Below are 22,580 nucleotides of genomic sequence, written 5' to 3'. Positions count from 1 at the left end.
TTTGACGCAATTGTATTGGGTAGCCGGTCTCCGTCCGATCTGACAGCAGAAAACATTTTTCAGACAACGAGGAAATGCCTCTTGTTTTGGTCGCTGATATAAACTACACCTTGACTGATTTAAAATACATTACTGCAGAACTCAGGTAGGGTATTGTACTAAAAAAAGTGATTTGCTCCAAACCAATATAATTATCAGTGGCATACCGGAATGTGTACGTTTATCAAAAAATAGAGTAGGTTCTATGTTACTTTTTTTGTTGTTGTTTTGCTTTTCAAGAAAGGTCTCTCACTTTTTGATTGTTTGTTTTTATGTGTATTTGTAACCTATGAAAACATGTTTTTGTCACAGTAAAATCTGGAATGGCGTCTTATTCCCATACTTACTGTCTTATTTAAGGCATATGCTGCACTAGATTATTCACACAACAAGATATAAATTAATCAGGGTTTAGAAAATAGTTTTATGGTAGGTCTTGCGTACGAGAAAATAAAAGCTTTGCAACTGATACCCCACATAATGAGAACGTTTGTGAAGTAGTACCAGACAGATGCCGATTACCTATTTTTTTCCCTTGGGGGATGATCTGGACCAATTATTGTTGTTATGTCAAACTAGAACAACTAATTTACCCTAACCCACAACTTTAGAAGTAATATAACTTTTAACTTGTCCTCTTTTTATTCACAGGAAACTACATAATCTCATCACCCACAGAATTGTGAAAATAATCATGCAATAATGCTAACCTAAAACCAGTTATGTAATCACATGTTTTAGCAGTTGTTGGAATGTTAAATTTGCCTTTGATCTAAAAAAAAAAAAAAAATAAGTTGAGAATACTTGAATGCTGCACATCTGATTCTGCGTTTACATGCTTTAAAATAATCTGCTGGTGACTTTAAATAGTTTAGTAGGTAGTAATTGGTTATGGCCTCTGGAAGCAGTTCTGAAGGTGAATGTGGCAGCAAAAGGGAGTCTAGGATTAAAAATCCTCGATTTAAACAGACAGAAAACAACCTGTTAATTCAACTATGCTTGCAATACAAACAAATATTGTTTAAATCAGGCCATGGTGCTGCAGCCAAAAAGAAAAGACTCTGGCAAAAAATAAGTAATGATGTTTCTGCATTAGGGTTTCACAAAAGGCAAAGTAGAGAGTGCCAAAAACGCTGGTATGATATACGTACAGCGATTAAAAATAAACATTTTTCATTAAACATGAGACTTAAAAATGCTGGAGAAGAAGCTGCTTGGTCACCATTAACCTCTATTGAAAAAGCTATATGCTCAACCTTTGACGTCAGTGGGGAAGAAATCTCCAGAGGGGTAAGCATAGCTGAACCAAAAAAAGGTATGTTTTAGAAAAAAATATATTCTGCATATCCTGTATAGTCTTTGTTTTGTGGTGACATATATGGTCAACTGTGTGATCTAACTTTTGGCACACATAGAAGTTGTCTGTGCATTCTAAATATGATTTGTTATAACTAAACAAATATTATTCTGATTTTCAGCAAAACAAATATTTATTCCATCATCTCACTTGTCCTTGCATGAAAATGAAGAGACAGTTAAGAACCAGTCTGATGACAGCAATGAATCTTTTGCAGCCTGCACCACAGACTTACATGTTGAATATGTACAAATTGACAGTGAGGCTCAAACTACAATGCCCAGAAAAGACAAAGAGGATGATGAGCTCCTAAATCAGCAACAAACCACATCAATGACCGTGAGCTCTGAATGGGATCTGTCTACACATGAAACTAAACCAAATCTAGAAGCATTTGGGGAAATTACATCAGACCAATTGACAAATCCTGCGGAAAAACTTACATCAATGCAGGCTGGTTTAATTAAAGAAATACAAGATGTTAAAGAGCTCATAACTGTACATTCCTCAGCACAAAATGCACATCTGGAAACAATAGCTTGCCAGTTAACCAGAATTGCAAATATAATGGACAAACGCAGTATATCGACAAACAAAGCAACTCAGACATAGAGAACTGAGCTACCATAGCGTGCAAGTTTATCCACACATCAAAAAGAATTTGCGGCAGGAAATGATAAAGTGGTGATTTATGGAATAAATCAAGAGCAAGGTCTCGCATTTAAGAGTAAACATCTGCTGAGATGACATGAAAAGTGGTAGTGCCTGTGGGTGGAGAATGTAATTGAGGACATTGAGAGGGAGAATTTGAGTGTGATTAATTTATTGGCCTGAACAGACTCGTTTTTTATCGTAGCATAAGGGTTTGAATGTATAACAAATTAATAATAAAAATTGAGTTTTTGAATGCCTTTATGTTTAGACCATTGACCTTGATTTTATTCATGTTGAGAAAAAAATGAACCCACAGATGAAATATGTTTAGTTTTCTGTATTAAATCATTTTATGGAATCTATGGCAGGGATGGAATTGGGAAGGAAAACTAATAGATATTTTTATTGCTACTTTGTAGGCCTAACCCAAGTCTAGATGAAGTTATTTTTAAGTTACAAGCCTCTGAAGAATAGCAGGTAGGGTTTCATTGGCCACACCCTAATGTGACCTATCAGGCTCCTAAAATATGACCAGGCAGCTGGCTCTTTGAGGTAAAATATATATATATATATATACAGACGTGCTCAAATTTGTTGGTACCCCTCCACAAAAAATGAAGAATGCACAATTTTCTCTGAAATAACTTGAAACTGACAAAAGTAATTGGCATCCACCATTGTTTATTCCATATTTAATAGAAATCAGACTTTGCTTTTGATTTTTTATTCAACATAATATTGTAAATAATAAAACAAATGAAAATGGCATGGACAAAAATGATGGGACCCCTAACCTAATATTTTGTTGCACAACCTTTAGAGGCAATCACTGCAATCAAACGTTTTCTGTAGCTCTCAATGAGACTTCTGCACCTGTTAACAGGTAGTTTGGCCCACTCTTCCTGAGCAAACTGCTCCAGCTGTCTCAGGTTTGATGGGTGCCTTCTCCAGACTGCAAGTTTCAGCTCTTTCCATAGATGTTCGATAGGATTCAGATCAGGACTCATAGAAGGCCACTTCAGAATAGTCCAATGTTTTGTTCTTATCCATTCTTGGGTGCTTTTAGCTGTGTGTTTTGGGTCATTATCCTGTTGGAGGACCCATGACCTGCGACTGAGACAGAACTTTCTGACACTGGGCAGTACGTTTCGCTCCAGAATGCCTTGATAGTCTTGAGATTTCATTGGGCCCTGCACAGATTCAAGGCACCCTGTACCAGGCGCAGCAAAGCAGCCCCAAAACATAACCGAGCCTCCTCCATGTTTCACTGTAGGTATGGTGTTCTTTTCTTTGAAAGCTTCATTTTTTCGTCTGTGAACATAGAGCTGATGTGACTTGCCAAAAAGCTCCAGTTTTGACTCATCTGTCCAAAGGACATTCTCCCAGAAGGATTGTGGCTTGTCAATATGCATTTTAGCATATTCCAGTCTGGCTTTTTTATGTTTTTCTGTCAAAAGTGGAGTCCTCCTGGGTCTTCTTCCATGGAGCCCACTTTCGCTCAAAAAGCGATGGATGGTGCGATCAGAAACTGACGTACCTTCACCTTGGAGTTCAGCTTGTATCTCTTTGGCAGTTATCCTTGGTTCTTTTTCTACCATTCGCACTATCCTTCTGTTCAATCTGGGGTCGATTTTCCTCTTGCGGTCGCGCCCAGGGAGGTTGGCTACAGTTCCATGGACCTTAAACTTCTTAATAATATTTGCAACTGTTGTCACAGGAACATCAAGCTGCTTGGAGATGGTCTTGTAGCCTTTACCTTTACCATGCTCGTCTATTATTTTCTTTCTGATCTCCTCAGACAACTCTCTCCTTTGCTTTCTCTGGTCCATGTTTAGTGTGGTGCACGCAATGATACCAAACAGCACAGTGACTACTTTTCTCCATTTAAATAGGCTGAATGACTGATTACAAGATTGGAGACATGTGTGATACTAATTAAAGAAACTAATTAGTTTGAAATATCACTATAATCCAATGATTTATTATCTTTTCTAAGAGGTACCAACAAATGTGTCCAGGCCATTTTAGAATATCTTTGTAGAAAAAGCAATAATTCATCTCTTTTCACAGCTTCTTTGCTTTATTCTATGACATACCAAAGGCATGCAAGTATACATGATAAAATAGCTTTTAATTTCATCACTTTTCAGGAGGAATGAAGCATTATTTCAATGAGCTGTAAGGGTACCAACAAATCTGAGCACGTCTGTGTATATATATATATATATATATATATATATATATATATATATATATATATATTCATTTTGATCACATTCTAAAATGGTACTATGTAACTTTGTATGACACTAGCAAGAAATAAAGGAAGACCTTAGATGTAAAAATATTTTTTGAAATACAAAAAAAAAAAGTTCCTAACAGCTGATACAATGTTATAAAATGCTGTAGTTAGTGTGCTTCAAACTATAAAAGGCATATTCTATTTTACTGTATTGTAAAACATGTTTCATTATTTCATTTGTAGTTGTAAGTCCAAAAACAATAAAAATATTTTGTGTGCATCTGTGTTAAAAAAAAACAAAACATTATGATGTACTGTAGCTACATTTGTTTTATATATATATATATATATATATATATATATATATATATATATATATATATATATATATATACAGTGCCTTGCGAAAGTATTCGGCCCCCTTGAACTTTGCGACCTTTTGCCACATTTCAGGCTCAAACATAAAGATATGAAACTGTAATTTTTTGTGAAGAATCAACAACAAGTGGGACACAATCATGAAGTGGAACGAAATTTATTGGATATTTCAAACTTTTTTAACAAATAAAAAACTGAAAAATTGGGCGTGCAAAATTATTCAGCCCCCTTAAGTTAATACTTTGTAGCGCCACCTTTTGCTGCGATTACAGTTGTAAGTCGCTTGGGGTATGTCTCTATCAGTTTTGCACATCGAGAGACTGAAATTTTTGCCCATTCCTCCTTGCAAAACAGCTCGAGCTCAGTGAGGTTGGATGGAGAGCATTTGTGAACAGCAGTTTTCAGTTCTTTCCACAGATTCTCGATTGGATTCAGGTCTGGACTTTGACTTGGCCATTCTAACACCTGGATATGTTTATTTGTGAACCATTCCATTGTAGATTTTGCTTTATGTTTTGGATCATTGTCTTGTTGGAAGACAAATCTCCGTCCCAGTCTCAGGTCTTTTGCAGACTCCATCAGGTTTTCTTCCAGAATGGTCCTGTATTTGGCTCCATCCATCTTCCCATCAATTTTAACCATCTTCCCTGTCCCTGCTGAAGAAAAGCAGGCCCAAACCATGATGCTGCCACCACCATGTTTGACAGTGGGGATGGTGTGTTCAGGGTGATGAGCTGTGTTGCTTTTACGCCAAACATAACGTTTTGCATTGTTGCCAAAAAGTTCGATTTTGGTTTCATCTGACCAGAGCACCTTCTTCCACATGTTTGGTGTGTCTCCCAGGTGGCTTGTGGCAAACTGTAAACGACACTTTTTATGGATATCTTTAAGAAATGGCTTTCTTCTTGCCACTCTTCCATAAAGGCCAGATTTGTGCAGTATACGACTGATTGTTGTCCTATGGACAGAGTCTCCCACCTCAGCTGTAGATCTCTGCAGTTCATCCAGAGTGATCATGGGCCTCTTGGCTGCATCTCTGATCAGTCTTCTCCTTGTATGAGCTGAAAGTTTAGAGGGACGGCCAGGTCTTGATAGATTTGCAGTGGTCTGATACTCCTTCCATTTCAATATTATTGCTTGCACAGTGCTCCTTGGGATGTTTAAAGCTTGGGAAATCTTTTTGTATCCAAATCCAGCTTTAAACTTCTCCACAAGAGTATCTCGGACCTGCCTGGTGTGTTCCTTGTTCTTCATGATGCTCTATGCGCTTTAAACGGACCTCTGAGACTATCACAGTGCAGGTGCATTTATACGGAGACTTGATTACACACAGGTGGATTCTATTTATCATCATTAGTCATTTAGGTCAACATTGGATCATTCAGAGATCCTCACTGAACTTCTGGAGAGAGTTTGCTGCACTGAAAGTAAAGGGGCTGAATAATTTTGCACGCCCAATTTTTCAGTTTTTTATTTGTTAAAAAAGTTTGAAATATCCAATAAATTTCGTTCCACTTCATGATTGTGTCCCACTTGTTGTTGATTCTTCACAAAAAATTACAGTTTCATATCTTTATGTTTGAAGCCTGAAATGTGGCAAAAGGTCGCAAAGTTCAAGGGGGCCGAATACTTTCGCAAGGCACTGTATATATATATATATATATATATATATATATATATATATATATATACACTGTATATTTGTTTTACATCTTGAAGCTACCGTACATTACCTGCTGTCTCTAAATTGCCTGCTGCATTTTCATCATCAAATGTAAATTGAGATCTTGTCTTCTGCTTTTAAGTTTTATGATCAATCTTAAGTTGCTTTGTTTGCAATTTAGACAAACCATGCATGTTAAGATAAGAAGTCTATTCAGCACCATAGAAATGCTGGGAAAAAAAGTGTCTTTGGACTTTCTGTCAAGAAGCCCTGGTGGCATGACCTGGAAAAACTTGTCATATGACGTCCTCATGTGCAAGTCTCAGTATGGACTCTAAGGGAGAAAGTAGCTGCTGTTTGTGCCAGATAACTGTATTGTCCTAGTTCTTGAGGAACTACTTGGAATTTAAGAATTGACATGCAGAATTGCCAGGACCTTGGTTATTACAATGAATGCCTTTAAAATTAGCTTAAGGATAATCCTTGAGCTTTTTTTTTTCTTTCTCCCATTGCCTTTGCCATAATTGGAATCTGTCTATATGGTGCTGTGATTTCTGTCATCGCTGTTCACTTCTTTGGAGGGTTGCAATGAATCTGTCATTTTCTGCCTGAGCTCACTAACGGGATCTTCAGAAAGAGCACATTGAGGCACTATCTGAATGGAAGCACAGAATTAATAGAATTTTTAAATTCCGCTTCCTTGGAACTGCAAGTCTATGGCCTTGCTTAAGACCAAAACAGTGCTTATTGAATACCAGGAATTGGGCTTTATAAAAGCATTTGTTTGGTTTCCTAGGAGCACACCATTTTTACCATGCTTGTCCAATGCTTACCATACTCGTTCACCTGAAAAAAAAAGTTAATCAAAACAAAAAAAGGTCTATTAGTAAAGTGTGCATTGTTTTAACATATTTAATATCACAGGTACACATTAAGTAAGTGGTACAGATACAGTGCTCCCCCTTTATAAGGTGGTCCTTTATACTGAGAAACAAGTTATAAGGCGGTACGGTCATGACCTCCCATTTGCCCCATAATGTCATTACACTAACACTAGTAGTGCCGTTATAAGGCGGAACATAAATAGCACGCTTATAATTATGTCTCCCAACTAGAGTGTTCTAAAGGGGGAGCACTGTAATAGTTTTCTGCAATGTGTTTAGAGTACATATAACTTGTGTGCTCTGAGATCTATAGCATTAAGACATTTTACCTTTTTTCTGATGGTTTGGTTAAACTGTACTGTGTATGTGTCCTTATTTTGACTGAAGTTCCAGTAGTTGTTGCGCTATTTTGTTTTACCACTAGGGGACACTATTTGAGTTGAGACAACTTTATTGATCAAGATGAGAACATGTAGTACACTGGTACTGTAGTTCTGTTCTTTACTCTGTATACTCCGTTTTAATTAAAAATGTTTACCTCATTATAACAAAAGGACTGAAATGTAAGTAGAAGGCCAGGTCTCTTGAATAAATGTCCATTATTTGTATATTTATATTAGTTATATATATATATATATATATATATATTAAAGTATAATACATACTATGATATTGCTTGCCCTTTATTAAGATGTATGATATTAATGATGTCTTCCATTAATGCAATGTGAACACATACTATAAAGCTGTGAGAATGTCTACTCTCTTGTTCCACTGATGAAGACACTAGCGGAAAAAATCTTGTTTTGTTTTAGTTTACTTTTCTTACTCTCTTCTTCAGTAGCCTTTACGAGCATTGTCATTTTGAAGTGTGTTTTGTCTTCTTGCAAGCTCCATTAATTATTTAGGATGTGAGCAGCAGTTAATATAATGAAAATGATTAATTATTGACATACTTGTATGTACTTATACAGTATGTACATTCTTTTATGACTTGTTCTACAACATGAGACTTATATTTAACATGTTCATTATTATAGCCTGAATTTAAATGAAAATAATTGGATCAACAATTGCAGACTTGGGGGGTTTGTCATGAATTTTTTAACAGTCTTTAACCAATATTATTTTGTTAACACATATCTATACATGAAGCAAAGCCAACCAACTGAGGGAAATATATTTTAAACCAAGGTTGGAATGATTAAACTGTGTTGTATGGGTGTTGTATATTGGAAAACATCTCACTATATGTATTCTCTCTCTCCCATGTGATGGGAGGCCTACTTTCCAAATATTGTATATTACATAAATACAAACTTTGCCCTTTGATAGTTTTTGAACTGGTAAATGTCACCTAAAGCAAAGGATTTGAACTCCCTTGATCTTCCCACTCAAATATGCGTTTAAGCCACTTGCTGTACCACAAGAAGTTTCTAAGAGAAAATCGGATTTCTGGAAATGTTAAATGCAAAAATACATTTACAAATCAGGACAGCCAATTCCAAGAAAATTAATCAGATACGAGTAAACCAGCAGCTATATTGTGCCTGTAATTTTAATAATTCATTATTTCTCTTGCTTGACATAATTATTTTCACCCACTTACAGAAGTGCTGCTGCAGTACAGACATTTCTTTCATGTTGGTAGAACAAAGTTGTGTAAATTTACTGGGAATATCAAAAGACCACAAAATAAGGTGTCTTTCCTCATGTGAAGGGCTTTATACCATTAATTTCGAGAGAATAAAAGGCTGCTAACAGCAGGCTCTGAAAAGCAAAGAATAGACATTTTTCTATTTCATTCATTGTCCTTGTTCAAAAATGTGCTGGGTAAACATAACTTGATTAAATGCTCCATTGAGGTGTGTGAATTGTGTTTTGAATTTGTCATGGATTCTGCATAGCTGTTACAGTTATATAAAGGATTGTGTCCTACAACTGACATGTCTTCAGAAGATAATTATACAGTTTGACTGCTAAATAATGGTACGTACGGTCAGAAAATACAGTATGTAATGTCAGTGTATTATATTTTTTATATAACCTGTTCTTGTTATTATATTCTGCAGTGTTTTGAATGGTAGAACGGGATTAACAGTGATCTCTTGTGATCTCCCCAACTTCTTTACTTCATTGGATGTAAAGCATCTACACCAGCTTTCTATTTTTTGGTCTTCCTTTGGGGGTAACCACTTGTTCCAGTATTGAGGAGTTGAGCTCTTGAAAACATTTTATTTAGGGTGACATCAGTTATACTTACAGGTACACGGTGAGGAATTCTCGACGAGTCAGTTGCAGTGGGATTGTCTATTCGTGGGTTAATGATGCAGCTGTGGGACAGCGAATGTGGTCGGCACTCAGTTTTGTATTAGGGGCACAGCTGTCTCTAGTAATTGTGTTAAGTCTGTGGCCATACCATGGCAATTGACCTTTACTGCAGGAGGTGATATATGGTATGGTACCAGGAAGGAGGAAGTGTAGACAGTCCTTTGCTACAATGTGGTGCTTGAAAAATATGCAAATCCGCAATTAACATAAAAAAGCAAAGAAAAGATATTAATGACAAAAATAGCCACTGATAAGGCTAATAAGACATAAGAAAATGTATTTTTAAAACATAAATTGTGAATCAAAGTTAAATATGTTATAAAAGTTAAATAGATTTTTCTACAAGCTAAATGAGTCTTCTTGGGTTATATGAATCAATTTAGCTGATGTACAATACATATCATTATTATTGTGTGGTAAAAATATACTATGCACCCTACATGTCAGCAATTGAACCATACAATTCATTTTTTTTTAGTAACTACATGTCTAGTTATATATTATCTATACACCATAAACAACAATACAATACAGACACTTGTCAAAATCTGCCCACCCACTGTGAGCTAATGCGTATCCTAGTTAAGGCCAGGGATTAGCTCATCAAATAGAAGTCCAAGATTGTTAAAGCTACTACAGGAAATCCAGGGTGGAAGCAGCCAAGTGTCCCTTCCTGAAAAATATTAATGGTTTTAATGGCCTATACTGCCACACAATTCAATATTATCTGTTGTAAACTAATATAAATAAATAAATAAATAAATAAATATCAGTAACATGAGACATTAAGGATTGTTTCCAAAGATGTTCAGCTTGCCAGTGTGAGAATGGCTATCTAGACTGAAAAAAAGTATCTGTGCCCATCCGGTGGATAGCTGCATCTCAAACAGGGCTGGAGGTTGTTTTTTTTTTTTTTTATAAACCCTGGTCACATTTCACAAGCTGAATAAAAATGAAAGAAAAGGAGGTTTAATTAATAAGATGCCTTTTGATTTGTAGAGCAAAACTGCCAGAGCAGATGTACCAGGAAAGAGGATTAGATTGTCCCTTCTATGACACACACAAAATGTCCTTTTTTTCCCTAAGAAACCTCCATTGAAGCAAGGCCTCCTTTGGTGTTAAGCTACAGAGATGCCAAAGAAACTGTTGTACAAGGTTACAATGAACAGCTCTCAGCAGACCAGACAGAGTATGTGAGAAGGGAGCTAATATTCTTCAGGGTCTATAGCTGTTGGATCCTCACACTCAGAAGCTGAATATATTTGCAAATTTAGCTGCAGTCATTAGCAATTGTAGAATTAATTAAATAGTGAAGGTGTTACTTTTATGGTAGTTTAAGAAGTTATTTCTTTATTACCATACAGTTTCATATATTCTGGAACTTTGCAAGAGGAAATGCTGTAAAATGTACACATTTTTAAGTCCATTGTATAAGCATTTACGATTTCTGTTGTTAATTTTGATATTCAAAGAAAAGACATTTCGTGCAGTTGACTCAGGTTGCTGCTACTGAAATTCCAGAGAAGGAATAGCTTTACAACTGGCAATAAGATCATATAATATATGTTCTGCTATGGTGGTGTTGTTTTGTTTTAATAACAATACTAATTTCTATCCAGATTTATTAAGCACCAACATAAATAGGAAAATGTATCTCTGTTAATTCATTGAATATTTTTGATGTACTGCAGAGCGCCTTGCCTACCAGCTTGCCAGCTTATTATATGTGTACTAAATCAACAGAAGCTGGTTACTTTCTTATGTGTCTGTGTGTGTCGAGGGAAGGGGGTTGGGGACAGCTCTAACAATGAAAGAGAATCAAGAGTTTCTGCACTATCACAATTTGTAGAATTTCAACTTCAAAGCACTACCACAATGAAGGTATTTTTGAATCAGCAGCAACTTGTGTAATAAATGGGATCAACTTAGGTCAATTTTATAGCCATGTGCAGCAGTTAACTCAGCTCTACCACAGTGATATGCCTACACTCTGTCAGTTGCTAGGCAACATAGGAACATTTTTTATGTGCTACACCATGCTTCGTTCATCGTAATCTTGAATGCTACATTTCTCTTAATGAGGGTCATCTCATAAATTAAACAGTAAACCTATTCAGTAGACAGAATCGTGAATCTAAATACAAGTTTACAGGCATTGTAAGCTCTTCCAACCTTCTGCGCCATGTAATTTAACTTAATGAGAAACAGAGAAACAGTCAATATGCATGTTCAAATTAGATTGTAATATTTTCTGTACTAATATTGATGATACTGCTTAAAACATACTTATAAAAGCACAGTAATAGGAACCCAGGATCCTGCATACATTAATTAAAAAATAGAGAATAATAACTCTTCATAACCTAAAACAAAGTCATAAAGTATTTCAAAATTAGCTTGAGTTCAGTTCATTCTGGAACCATTTATATTATAAAATCTAAAGTGTAAAGCTTTTTTTTTTTTTGTAAAACTGTATAATGTTGATATAGATGCTTCAATTAATATTCAAATTGTATCATTACAAAAAAGAGAAAGTAACCAGCAAGGCAATTTTATTGTAATTAATTGAATCTGTTGTCATGGCACTGAAGCTAATGCTGAATAGCAGCTAGCTCTATACTCTTAATAATCTGTGGGATCCTTGGAGTGTTGTCTCATGTTATTGTACTGCCAGTTTTGTTGTCTGGATAAATTTGTAAAAAAATATGCTTGCACACAGCTGATCCCCGTACTCCTCGTCTATATACAGGGTGATTAGAAAGTAAGTTTACCACATCAACGCACCATATCACTGATATGATCAACTTAATTCCTAATCACCCTGTATGTTTAAATTCAAGGTTTATTGTGGGGTTTTCACATGAAACTCTTCAGTGCAAATTAAATGAGATTCCAGTACACGAAATACAGTTCACAGTAGACTGCCCCATACAGTTCCAGGATTAGGAAAACAGAATAAAGAAATAGTCACGATTGGTGTCAAACCATAGGTAGGAGAGGAGATTGTAGATCAAGCACAGACAGGTGGAAGAATCCACAAAGCACAGAGGACAGGGCATAGACAAACTACAGCCAGGCCTTCAGGTCAGAAAAATGACCTTAATGACTGGAGTGGTGCTCTTTTTAACCCCTAACTAGCCGAACCTGCAGCCTGTTGCCAAGTTAGTTTGGTTGCACGGCCACCACAGGTCCCCTAGTGATCACTTGAGGCTACTGATATCAAATTTAATTCCAAAGTTCTTAAAAGTTAAAAAAAAAAGTTGAATATAAAATTGTAGCTTCTACCCTACATTTACTGATATCTTTGCAGTTATATTGCCAGAAGGTTGACTTTGTGAAACAAATGTTGAATAGCTTCTGGCAAGGAGAAACTTGCATGAGCAAGCTCATTCCTGTTTTTCCCAGATGACTTGCTTTACAGCACCTCTTTAGGCATAGGTTTTCTTATAAAGAAAAACAGAATACTGACAAAAAAGTTAAATGTGCCATTCCATATGTTTTGATAATTGTAATACAATATTTGTGTGGTTGGTGTGCTGGGTGGGATGCTCCTTGGAAAACATTGCCAGCTGGAATGCTTCTTTGTCACAGAAACCAGGCCTGCGATGATGGAGGCTGATACCAGAGACTGCACATGTTAAGATGTAGCCCAGATATTTGTTATGTTACAAAAGACGAAAGAAAGAAAAATCTTGGATGGTATTGTTTATAATATTTATACAGTGATATATTAACAAATGGAAATTACAGTAATCTGGGTAGTACTCTAGTAATTTGAAATATCTATTTCAATTAGTATTTGAGAACTGCAATTTACCTCAATGTGGTTTATGGTTGTAGACATCATATACATTTTTGGCCAGTTTAATAGGCTATTAATAAGGTGTTTTTGTTTTAAATCCATCAATCAAAAGATCGATTGATTTATCAACACTGTCACAAAGGCTGTGCCACAGGGAATCAAAAATGAGTTATGTCTCACTAATTAAGTACTGTGTTGACAGTGTATTACCAAACAAGATTGTCCAATTTAATGAGTAGTCTCATAATGACTTGTTTTTGGAATGCTTAACAACTGAGAGCTCTGGGATAAGATGTGGAACTCCAGGTTTGTATCTGTGGCTGGACCAAGGTGACAACAGTCCCCTGTCTGAAGGATCATCAGGGGAGAAGGGGCAGGGGCCTCGCATTGATCAGTACTTCTTACAAAGCCGGTTAAATCAAACTAATTAATGAAATCCAGTGACAGGATGCACACCACAGTTTGCAGGATATCATCAACACTGTTATAGAGAGTACAGTAGTGTTCCAATAGCACAGCTAGGGATGAAACCAATTATCCTGGTGAGTCTAGTCAGATGAACCAGCCTAGGAGAGAAAGGAACCTTACTGGGTGCCAATAAAGGGTTAAGTGGCCAAGTCAGGCGCCCCTGCTCTCAACATACTCGCTGCTGTACGACTGTTAAAATGCCAGAAACGCCTCAAATAATGTTATGAATTGATTTAGCCTTCATTGTTTGAATATTCATTTGGCGGTTTAGTTTGATATTATACATAATGGATACTGCTGGTATGTAGTCTGTTACTAGGCACTCATCTTTTAAGCAATGATAGTCTAGTTTAATAATTGGAAAGGCTATGTCAAACCAACGTTTTCCAAGGGGAACTGGCTGGATTTATTTTTCCTGCTCAATACCATCCGGTGCATGGGGAGCGTGGCTTCTCCTGTGGATTTTGCAATGGTGTCGCGGTGTTGTTGTGTGAAAAAATGTTGTGGGCGGCGCACATTCGTATTCATTCCCTTCTCATTCACAGACTGTCAGTGCTGCTGTCTTCAGACTACAGTCATTCTCCAGACTGCGATACTCCAGGCAACAGCGAGTAAGGGGGAAAAAAAGCAAATACCACCGGCATGAATCGAGTATAGCATCTTCACGCGTCTTGGGAATACGTTTCTCTGTCTGCAAGATCAGTTTCCTTAGAAATTTCAACCAGGTCCAGTTCTTGGAAAGGAAGAATATGAAAGTGTTAATTTCAAGCAGCTTTCTGGCGCTCTGTCAGCTGTTCATCATTTGTGAAATGGGTAAGGAATAAAAAATCTTGTTATGTTCTCTGACACTGAATGTCAATACATATTGTATTTTACATGATATCACGCTGCATTAACACGGTGCACATTGTCTAATGACGATCTGATTGTCTATGCTTCGAAGTTCGTATGTTGTAATAATGTATCACTTTAGTTCCTACCATTTATTTTTTTCCACCACATAATATGATTAATAGAATATTTGCTATACATATTTATGTTAGCGTTTTAGAAAATGCCAGGATTAACATATAAAAACATAATAGCACAAATATCTAATCTGGCTGTTTATAGCATTTGTCAAAAACTAGGTACTCATCTAAATAAGAAGGTTGTGGCATTACTAAAAACTTGTTTTGCCAATATACATCAGTACCCTGTACCCTGTCTATTAAATTTAAATAATCTGTGTCATATAACTCTTAAAATTGCCTATAGTTAATTAACCATTACTAAATGTATCAGTTAACTTTGTTACATTGAAGTGAATACATTTTTATACTTGAGCTAAATAGATTATTATTATTATTATTATTATTATTATTATTATTATTATTATTATTATTAATAATAATAATAATAATAATAATAATAATAATAATAAACTGTTTGAAATGTTAAACCTACCCCACACCCAACACTCTCAGCCAGTACACCTATAAATGATTTAAATCATATTAAAGAGGCTTTTGAAAGACATTTTTCTTAAGAACCAAAAGCCAATGCTCGTTTTGTTTCAAATTCAATATATATTTTGAAGGAGCATTAAGTTAATCCCCTATCGGTTGGTTTCACAGACCCCAGTTAGCACTAATCAACAACTACCTAATGTTACCTTAGGTAAGGTACAGGTAATTCAAGATCAGAGCAAATCAGAGTCTTTGAAACCAGCTAATCACGTATCATGACCTTCATGAGAAGAGAGTTTGGTTGTGGACTACTGTATTTATATACATATTAATGGTCTCCATGTATTTACTGTAAAATAATGTTATAAAGAAGTCACAAAAGAGGACAAATAATCTATAGTCTGTGTCAATATATCGGTAGGTTTAGCATGGTAAGAGTAAGAACATAAATATTTGACATTTAATTCAGTTTAGTGAAATAGCCCTGTTGAAGTGGCATCCTTTGTGAAGTATAGGTAGCGAATGAATGTCAAGATCATAAGTGCAGACAACATTTTCTACATCCTTTACCTAGAATCATTTCCAGCTGCCCAAGATTTTGGTAACCTGCTGGTATGCTCAGATTGTACAAAAGGAAACCAGTGATTGGGTAATCAAAATGTATGAATTTGTGCTTGAATGTAGCCATACAGTTTAGGTACTATATAATAATATTTCTTTTTTCTTTTAATATAACAAAATTATGTTAGATGTTACTTTATTTTCTGCTTCTCGTTTCTTCAGAATGTTTTGTTTTTTAAATGCTATGTTCGAAATACAAAGACTGTCCCAGTTCTGAACCCAGCTTCATTATTATGCACTTGTTCAGTATGGAAGTTTCATACAAAGGACTGATATGGTTGGTTTAGCCTATTGGATGTGAATCCAGACAAAGATTTAAATAGCTTGCCAATCCAGCCTTTATTAGTGAAAAAAGATCCCTTTGTATCAGAGAGCTTTTGAACTGGGATATTTAATGCGCTGCTACCTGCTCTATAGTGACCCCTATTTTTGCTTTATGCTGTGCATGGTTTAAAGGATGCTTTGAGGAATTCCGATGTATAAAGGAAGTGACATTTCATTGGAAGTTATGGCCATGTGTGAGTGTGAAAAATCGATGAAAGTGAATGAAACACTGATGCACTCTGTTTTTTTCCAGGTTGTATTGTTAAAGAGAATATATTTTTTATTTAGATTGTTTGGTAGCTGTAGTTAATTTTCAGCATATTTGCACAATTCATCCAAGTCTGGTAACAGTCATGGCAGGGGAAATGCATTTTGATTCACCATTTACTACAGTATGGTTGATTTGATCTGACAGTTCTCAACAACCCCTAACAAGGGGAGGGTTTTTGAGTTGGAGTTTTGATAAACTTATAACAGGTTTTCAATTAGATTCCTAGTAGAGTGTTCTAAAATGCCAAATATGACATATTTTGTCAATATGCCACATGCTCTAAAATGGTTTAATTTACTGAATGGTTGAGTTTAGGCAATTGGTCCATATTTACTGAAATGTTTTATTTAGTTCAGGGGTGATTTTTTTTTTTTTAATTTAGTAGTCGCCAGTTAGTTTTTTATTGTTTTCTCCACAATTTAGAAATCTTCAATTATTTTTAGGCTCAGCTCACCGCTACCACCCCTGCGCTGACTCAGGAGGGGTGAAGACGAACACATGCTGTCTTCCGAAGCATGTGTCGTTAGCCGCCCGCTTCTTTACACACTGCAGACTCACCATGCAGCAACCCAGAGCTACAGCGTCGGAGGACAACGCAGCCCTGGGCAGTTTACAGGCAAACCCGCAGGCACCCGGCCAGACCACAGGGGTCGCTGGTGTGCGGTGAGCCGAGGACATCCTGGTCGACTTAACCCTCCCCCCCCACCCCCGTCACCATGTAATTCTAATATTGTAGCTCTTATTTTTAATGTACAGCTGTGGTGGGGGATGTATGTTATTAACATACCAGCTTTAGATTGCTTCTTATGTACAAATGATAATTTCACTATCAATGTGGAATATGAAGTCACTTTTGATTAGGAATAAGGTACAGTACTCTATGCTGACTCATGTAAAATGGTTTTTATAGAAATGTTTTTTTTGTACTGTATGTACAGCATTTTCTTACCATGGTTCCACCATAATGCATGTTCATTGAAAAAAGGAAACACATTTCTAGTAGTCAGCAATAGCTGTATTTGATGCCAGATTAGTCTATGTTAGACTCTACTGCATTCAGAATACATTTAGCTGAATAATTCTTCTTTCCTTTCCATTTATAACAAATGGAGCTAGATAAAAAAAAAGATTTTGGAAGCTAGCCCTCATGTGGGAGTGGGTTTCAGTATTCTGTGAATTATGCTGTCAGCTGCAGGATTTGTTTTGTGTGAGCTAGCAGTGAGAATGTTCTTCAATGTTGCCAGTATTCTTCGCTGCATATCCATGCAGGGAGTCCTAGGTCTTTTGTGTGAGGTTATGTGACTGTGACACTCAGTCTGCTAGTGATTTGTCTGGGTGGCTTCACCACTGAGAGAGAAAGCTCTCAATGGGTAGTATAAAGTAAGAAAGTGTAATGTGCTTCCCAACATGGGAACTGTTGCAATGCTTGGATACCTTACACAGAGAAGCAAACATTGTTACAGCTGTCTGTCAGAGTTTCAATAAACCAAGGGGAGTTGCAGTGCCAGCCTTTGAAATGTATGCTATATGATAGTAACATCTTTATTATTATTATTATTATTATTATTATTATTATTATTATTATTATTATTATTATTATTATTATTAATACCAATGATAATAATGGTCTTGCTAACACCCAAGGCTATATTTCAGACAGCTCGAAACAGGAATTAATAGCTTATAGAAAACTTTTTTTTTTGTTATACTAATGACTGATTGGTTAATTAATTATCAAGGACAAGGTTGACTAGTCATTTGTCCAAAAAAAAAAAGAAAATTGTTGTGACAGCTCCAGTGAAAGCACTATAGTATTGACTGGGCAGTACTGAATTATTGATTTCTTGCCCTGTGTAACAATATATTTGTGTGCGGGCTAAAACTGTTTCTATAAATTAAACAAGTGACAACCCCTTTAGAAACAACCTTTCTTAGATTTCTTAAACAAAAAAATACAGTACTGAGAATGGAACCTTGAGGCAAATTTGAAAATAGTAATACTGTATTCTATATTGTGCTGTTGAATTTTTAGATAACTAAACCTAAATTGATGATGATACACTCAATACAGCAACATCGAAAGGGTTTTAATAACACACAATTAAGAGACATGTTCAGCCTTTGTTCTGCTGAAGAAAGTGGCCAGTATTTAAATTGAAATTAGACATTTGGTGTATGTTTTGCATTGTATTGTGGGCTCTTGTTTTTTTTTCAGCAGTGTGGAGTAGTGGTTAGGGCTCTGGACTCTTGACCGTAGGGTCGTTGGTTCAATCCCAGGTGGGGGACACTGCTGCTGTACCCTTGAGCAAGGTACTTTACCTAGATTTCTCCCGTAAAAACCCAACTGTATAAATGGGTAATTGTATGTAAAAAATAATGTGATACCTTGTAACAATTGTAAGTCGCCCTGGATAAGGGTGTCGGCTAATAAATAATAATAATAATAATAATAATAATAATAATAATAATAATAATAATAATAATAATGTTTGAATATTTACAAAACTGGTTCTACTGTAGACTGCATCTTTAAAAAAATGCTTTGACATATTTAAGCACTGTGGATATTGCCCAGTATAACTTTCAGAAGACTAATTTGAAGCGTTGCATGCAAACATGTGGTAGGTGGTGTGAGTGAAATTACATTTGTAGCACCATAGTTGGCTTAGCAAAAGGTAGTGCTCCAGCAGTTCAGGTACAATCATCCAGCATTGAATCCAGAATCTAGTACAATTAAAACAGCCCCAAATACTGAATTAGGCCTTAATAACAGTAAATCAGTAACTGATGAAATGCAATTTTTGTACAAGAGGACAGCAAAGGATTATGTCAATAAATCCTGTCAGGAAACCTAAACTTGTAATGAGGTACAGCAGGCTTGTGGATCTCCATACTCACTGTACATGTTGCCCTGGAAGTGCAAACCCACCTGGGATGGGCATAATGTAGTATGAACATCCTTTATAAGGCATAAATACAGTATATGTTGATTATCTGAAATACTATTTGATGGTTGAGCTCTGGGACTTCTTTTTCACCTGCTTTTGGTATGATGCTAGGAAAGATCAATTAAAACCATCTTATTTATTTATTTATTTTTTAAAATACAGATTCTGTCTTGTTGCTATTCAAAGGCTACCTTTTTTGTTTAGTGGTAACCAAATTTCAGAAAAGCCTAAGAAGTTTTTTTTTTTTTTCTGTCACCCCCTTTGTCCTTCTTTGATGCAGCATCTCTTTGGTTCCAGCCACCCACACTTGCTTGACCCGTGACCTATGTTGACGCAATCACACTTTGATAGCCCTTCTTTTGGGTCACAAGATGTGAGATCCCAGGCCACATTGTAATTAAATAAAGAGTAGTTTGGATTTCAATTGCTCTGTCAACTCATTCTTAAAAAATTCAATGTCCATTTTAAAAGACTATACGCTTTAAGAATCTGGTCTTATGTGATGACCTTCCATCCAGGATAAATTGGAAGGTTGCGATAGTCAGGAAGATCCTGCTTGGGAACAGACCTGAACCAATGGAGATGAGAAAGCTGGATCGCAGTGTCCTTTGGGTGATTGTCTCGCATGTTTAAATAGAAAATGAGAAAATGTGAATTAAATGTTGTTGCTTTGAAGATACTTACTCCCCCATTTGTTCTCTGTCGGTCTATTGCTCTGCTGTCCAAAGCAGGTAATCCTGGTAAATTTGTGACAGTTTATGAGGTTTTAAACACACAGATTTGAATTTGAAAAGTGAATGTTGAAAGGTTTTAGGAATTCTAATTAAAGTAGTGCAATTATAAAATTATATTTTTATAGAAACACACAATACTATCAAAATATACTTTATATGTTTATTGAATTGTGAAGAAACAGTCTACAATCTACAAAGAATTCTAAGAAACCGCTGAAACAAATATAAAATGCTTACTGATTTCAGGCCTCATTTCAAAGAAACATTTTTCCTGGGAAATGTATTTGAAATCTCTTCCTTATCTTGTAATATTGTACTACATCTTTATATTTTAAAGGAGTTTCTTTAGTCTTCCTCCAGTCAGAATATCTTTACAGATTTGCTCAACACATTTTGATGCCTTGTTGCATGAAATGCCTACCTGGCTATGATATGAGCTGACTATAAAAATGAATAGAAAGAAGGACACTAAACGTTAATTTCCTGGCATTGTCAATGCATTTTGACATACAGTGTAAAGCATGTGGTTGCATGAGAGATTATCCATAACTTTTCTTGACATCATTTGTTAATCACAGTTAACCTTTGATAAGATTTAGTGCGCATTCTCTATTTACCCCCTTTTTAATAGTGTGTCTTGTATGGCCTGTAATGATTCATAAGATACTAAAGGTATCCTATACTGCCTCAAGGTACTGTAGCTTCCCTATTACTGGAACAGCTACCTCAAAAATCCACCTAGCCAGTATGTCTTTGGACTGTGGGAGGAGACAGGAATACCCGGAGAAAACCCACACGAACATGCAGAGAACATGCAAACTTCACACAGACAGACCCCTGAGGCCGGAATCGAACCCAGGACCCTGGAGCTGTGAGGCAGCAGTGCTAACCACCACACCACTGTGCCGCCCTTGCTACTTCGAAACGACTTCCCTATCCCTGTACTACAGTATTTAGTCACTCAACTGCTTTTTAGGATTAAAGAATGCCTCTAAGCCAGGTGTTTATCCTGATAGGAAATTCTGTCACATTTTATTGAATTAACACAGTGAACTAATTTACTACCTGACATGCCTGTAGGATGGTCTGTCCTGTTCTTAATGACTGAGGAGTAGATATGATTGTATAGGGTTTTTGTATCACCCTGTTTGGTGTTTACCTATGCTTAAATCAAAAATGTATGTTTGGGTCCGATTATTAGAAACCTTAAGTCCTTTCATAGGAATGGGTTTTCTTACCTGTGCCCATAAAACCACATTAAGTAAACTGTTACTGGGTATTATCTTCATAAAATACAATTTCCAATAAGAAACTTCTCATCTAGCTTATTGGTCCCATAGGGCAGCAGTGTGGAGTAGTGGTTAGGGCTCTGGCCTCTTGACCGAAGGGTTGTGGGTTCAATCCCCAGTGGAGGACACTGCTGCTGTACCCTTGAGCAAGGTACTTTACCTAGATTGCTCCAGTAAAAACCCAACTGTATAAATGGGTAATTGTATGTAAAAATAATGTGATATCTTGTAACAATTGTAAGTCGCCCTGGATAAGGGCGTCTGCTAAGAAATAAATAATAATAATAATAATAATAGATGTGACAATTTACCAAACTGAATATGCATCCATAAGGCTGTTATGCACCTTCCCCATAACCCACAACATGCAGATCACTGGGAATAACTGGGAGATGTTTTTCCAGTTTAAGGCCTGGACATGTCTATCAGACAGCAGTCACTGAATCTATCAGCCTCACATTTCCATATCTCCAGAAATGTGACCACAGAATACAACCTGTGTTTCTTTACTGCTTCTACTCTGACTGTTTCACCTTATTTTGTTTACAGAATGACTTACACTGTAATTATTAGAGACTTCAGCAGTGAAAGAAAGATATGACTCTGTTTTGAGACTACTAGTGTTTTATAATGTTACATTGATGATGTATTTTTGTTGCATGGATTTATATGGGTTAATGGGTTATAATACAGTACTTACAACAAAGTTGTTTACTTTTATTTACTTGGCTGATGACTGCTTTCTTTAAATAAACGTCACTGTAAACTTTGTATCCTCATTTTCAATCTGGGATTGGAGCAAGTATACAGTATATTTGGCCATGTCCATGTAGGGTTTCAAATAAAAATCTGGGTTGCCTTTGTTTAATTCAATTATCAACCATTTTTGAGGGGTTGTGGCGTGCTTGCTAAACTAGCCTTTTTTGTGTAAGTTATACTGGCCTTGTGTTTTCATCAGTCATAATCTCTTTGTAAATGTTTCGAAATGTTGTCTTAGGAAGTTGTGAATGACAAAGAGAAAAAAGCTTTTTTTCTTAGCACCAGGAAGTGTATCAGAAATTTCACTGACTGCTGACAATTAAACTGATTGTATTGGAAGTCACAAAAGAAGCTGTTGTTCAAAAGGT

At 36.1% G+C, this 22,580-nt stretch overlaps 2 protein-coding genes across 9 annotated transcripts in view; both read left to right on the top strand.

Moving 5' to 3' along the window:
- Positions 1-11: 11 nt before the first annotated feature.
- On the top strand, positions 12-4,608 carry LOC117419675 (uncharacterized). 2 transcript variants are annotated; one of them, XM_034032665.3, is made up of 3 exons: positions 12-145; positions 691-1,354; positions 1,518-4,608. In XM_034032665.3, the coding sequence occupies exons 2-3, from the start codon at positions 931-933 to the stop codon at positions 2,006-2,008; spliced, it is 915 nt and encodes a 304-aa protein (XP_033888556.1). In that variant the 5' UTR covers positions 12-145; positions 691-930; the 3' UTR covers positions 2,009-4,608. The 2 variants fall into 2 exon arrangements, with proteins under 2 accessions (XP_033888556.1, XP_033888558.1); XM_034032667.3 differs by having other exon boundaries at positions 18-1,354.
- A 9,706-nt stretch (positions 4,609-14,314) lies between these two features.
- LOC117419757 (receptor-type tyrosine-protein phosphatase zeta-like) overlaps positions 14,315-22,580 on the top strand; it is a 63,068-nt gene continuing 54,802 nt past the window's right edge. For 2 of the 7 annotated variants that reach the window (XM_034032814.3, XM_058986061.1), the window contains exon 1: positions 14,315-14,631. In XM_034032814.3, the coding sequence (XP_033888705.3) occupies positions 14,568-14,631 (64 nt within the window). In that variant the 5' untranslated portion in view covers positions 14,315-14,567. The remainder of the gene's footprint in view (positions 14,632-22,580) is intronic. The other 5 variants (XM_058986060.1, XM_058986062.1, XM_058986065.1 and 2 more) reach the window with 5 other exon arrangements.

Source organism: Acipenser ruthenus, chromosome 14 (genome assembly GCF_902713425.1).
Source record: "Acipenser ruthenus chromosome 14, fAciRut3.2 maternal haplotype, whole genome shotgun sequence".
In the NCBI taxonomy this organism is placed as follows: Eukaryota; Metazoa; Chordata; class Actinopteri; order Acipenseriformes; family Acipenseridae; genus Acipenser; species Acipenser ruthenus.
Note: the sequence above shows the minus strand (reverse complement) of the source record. Positions and strands in the feature narration are given on the sequence as shown.

Bases quoted from the DNA above. Each gene is read 5' to 3' on its own strand.
- LOC117419675 (XM_034032665.3), top strand. From the start codon at position 931: ATGGCCTCTGGAAGCAGTTCTGAAGGTGAATGTGGCAGCAAAAGGGAG. The intron at 1,355-1,517 runs GTATGTTTTAGA...TCTGATTTTCAG, and splicing joins CATAGCTGAACCAAAAAAAG to CAAAACAAATATTTATTCCA.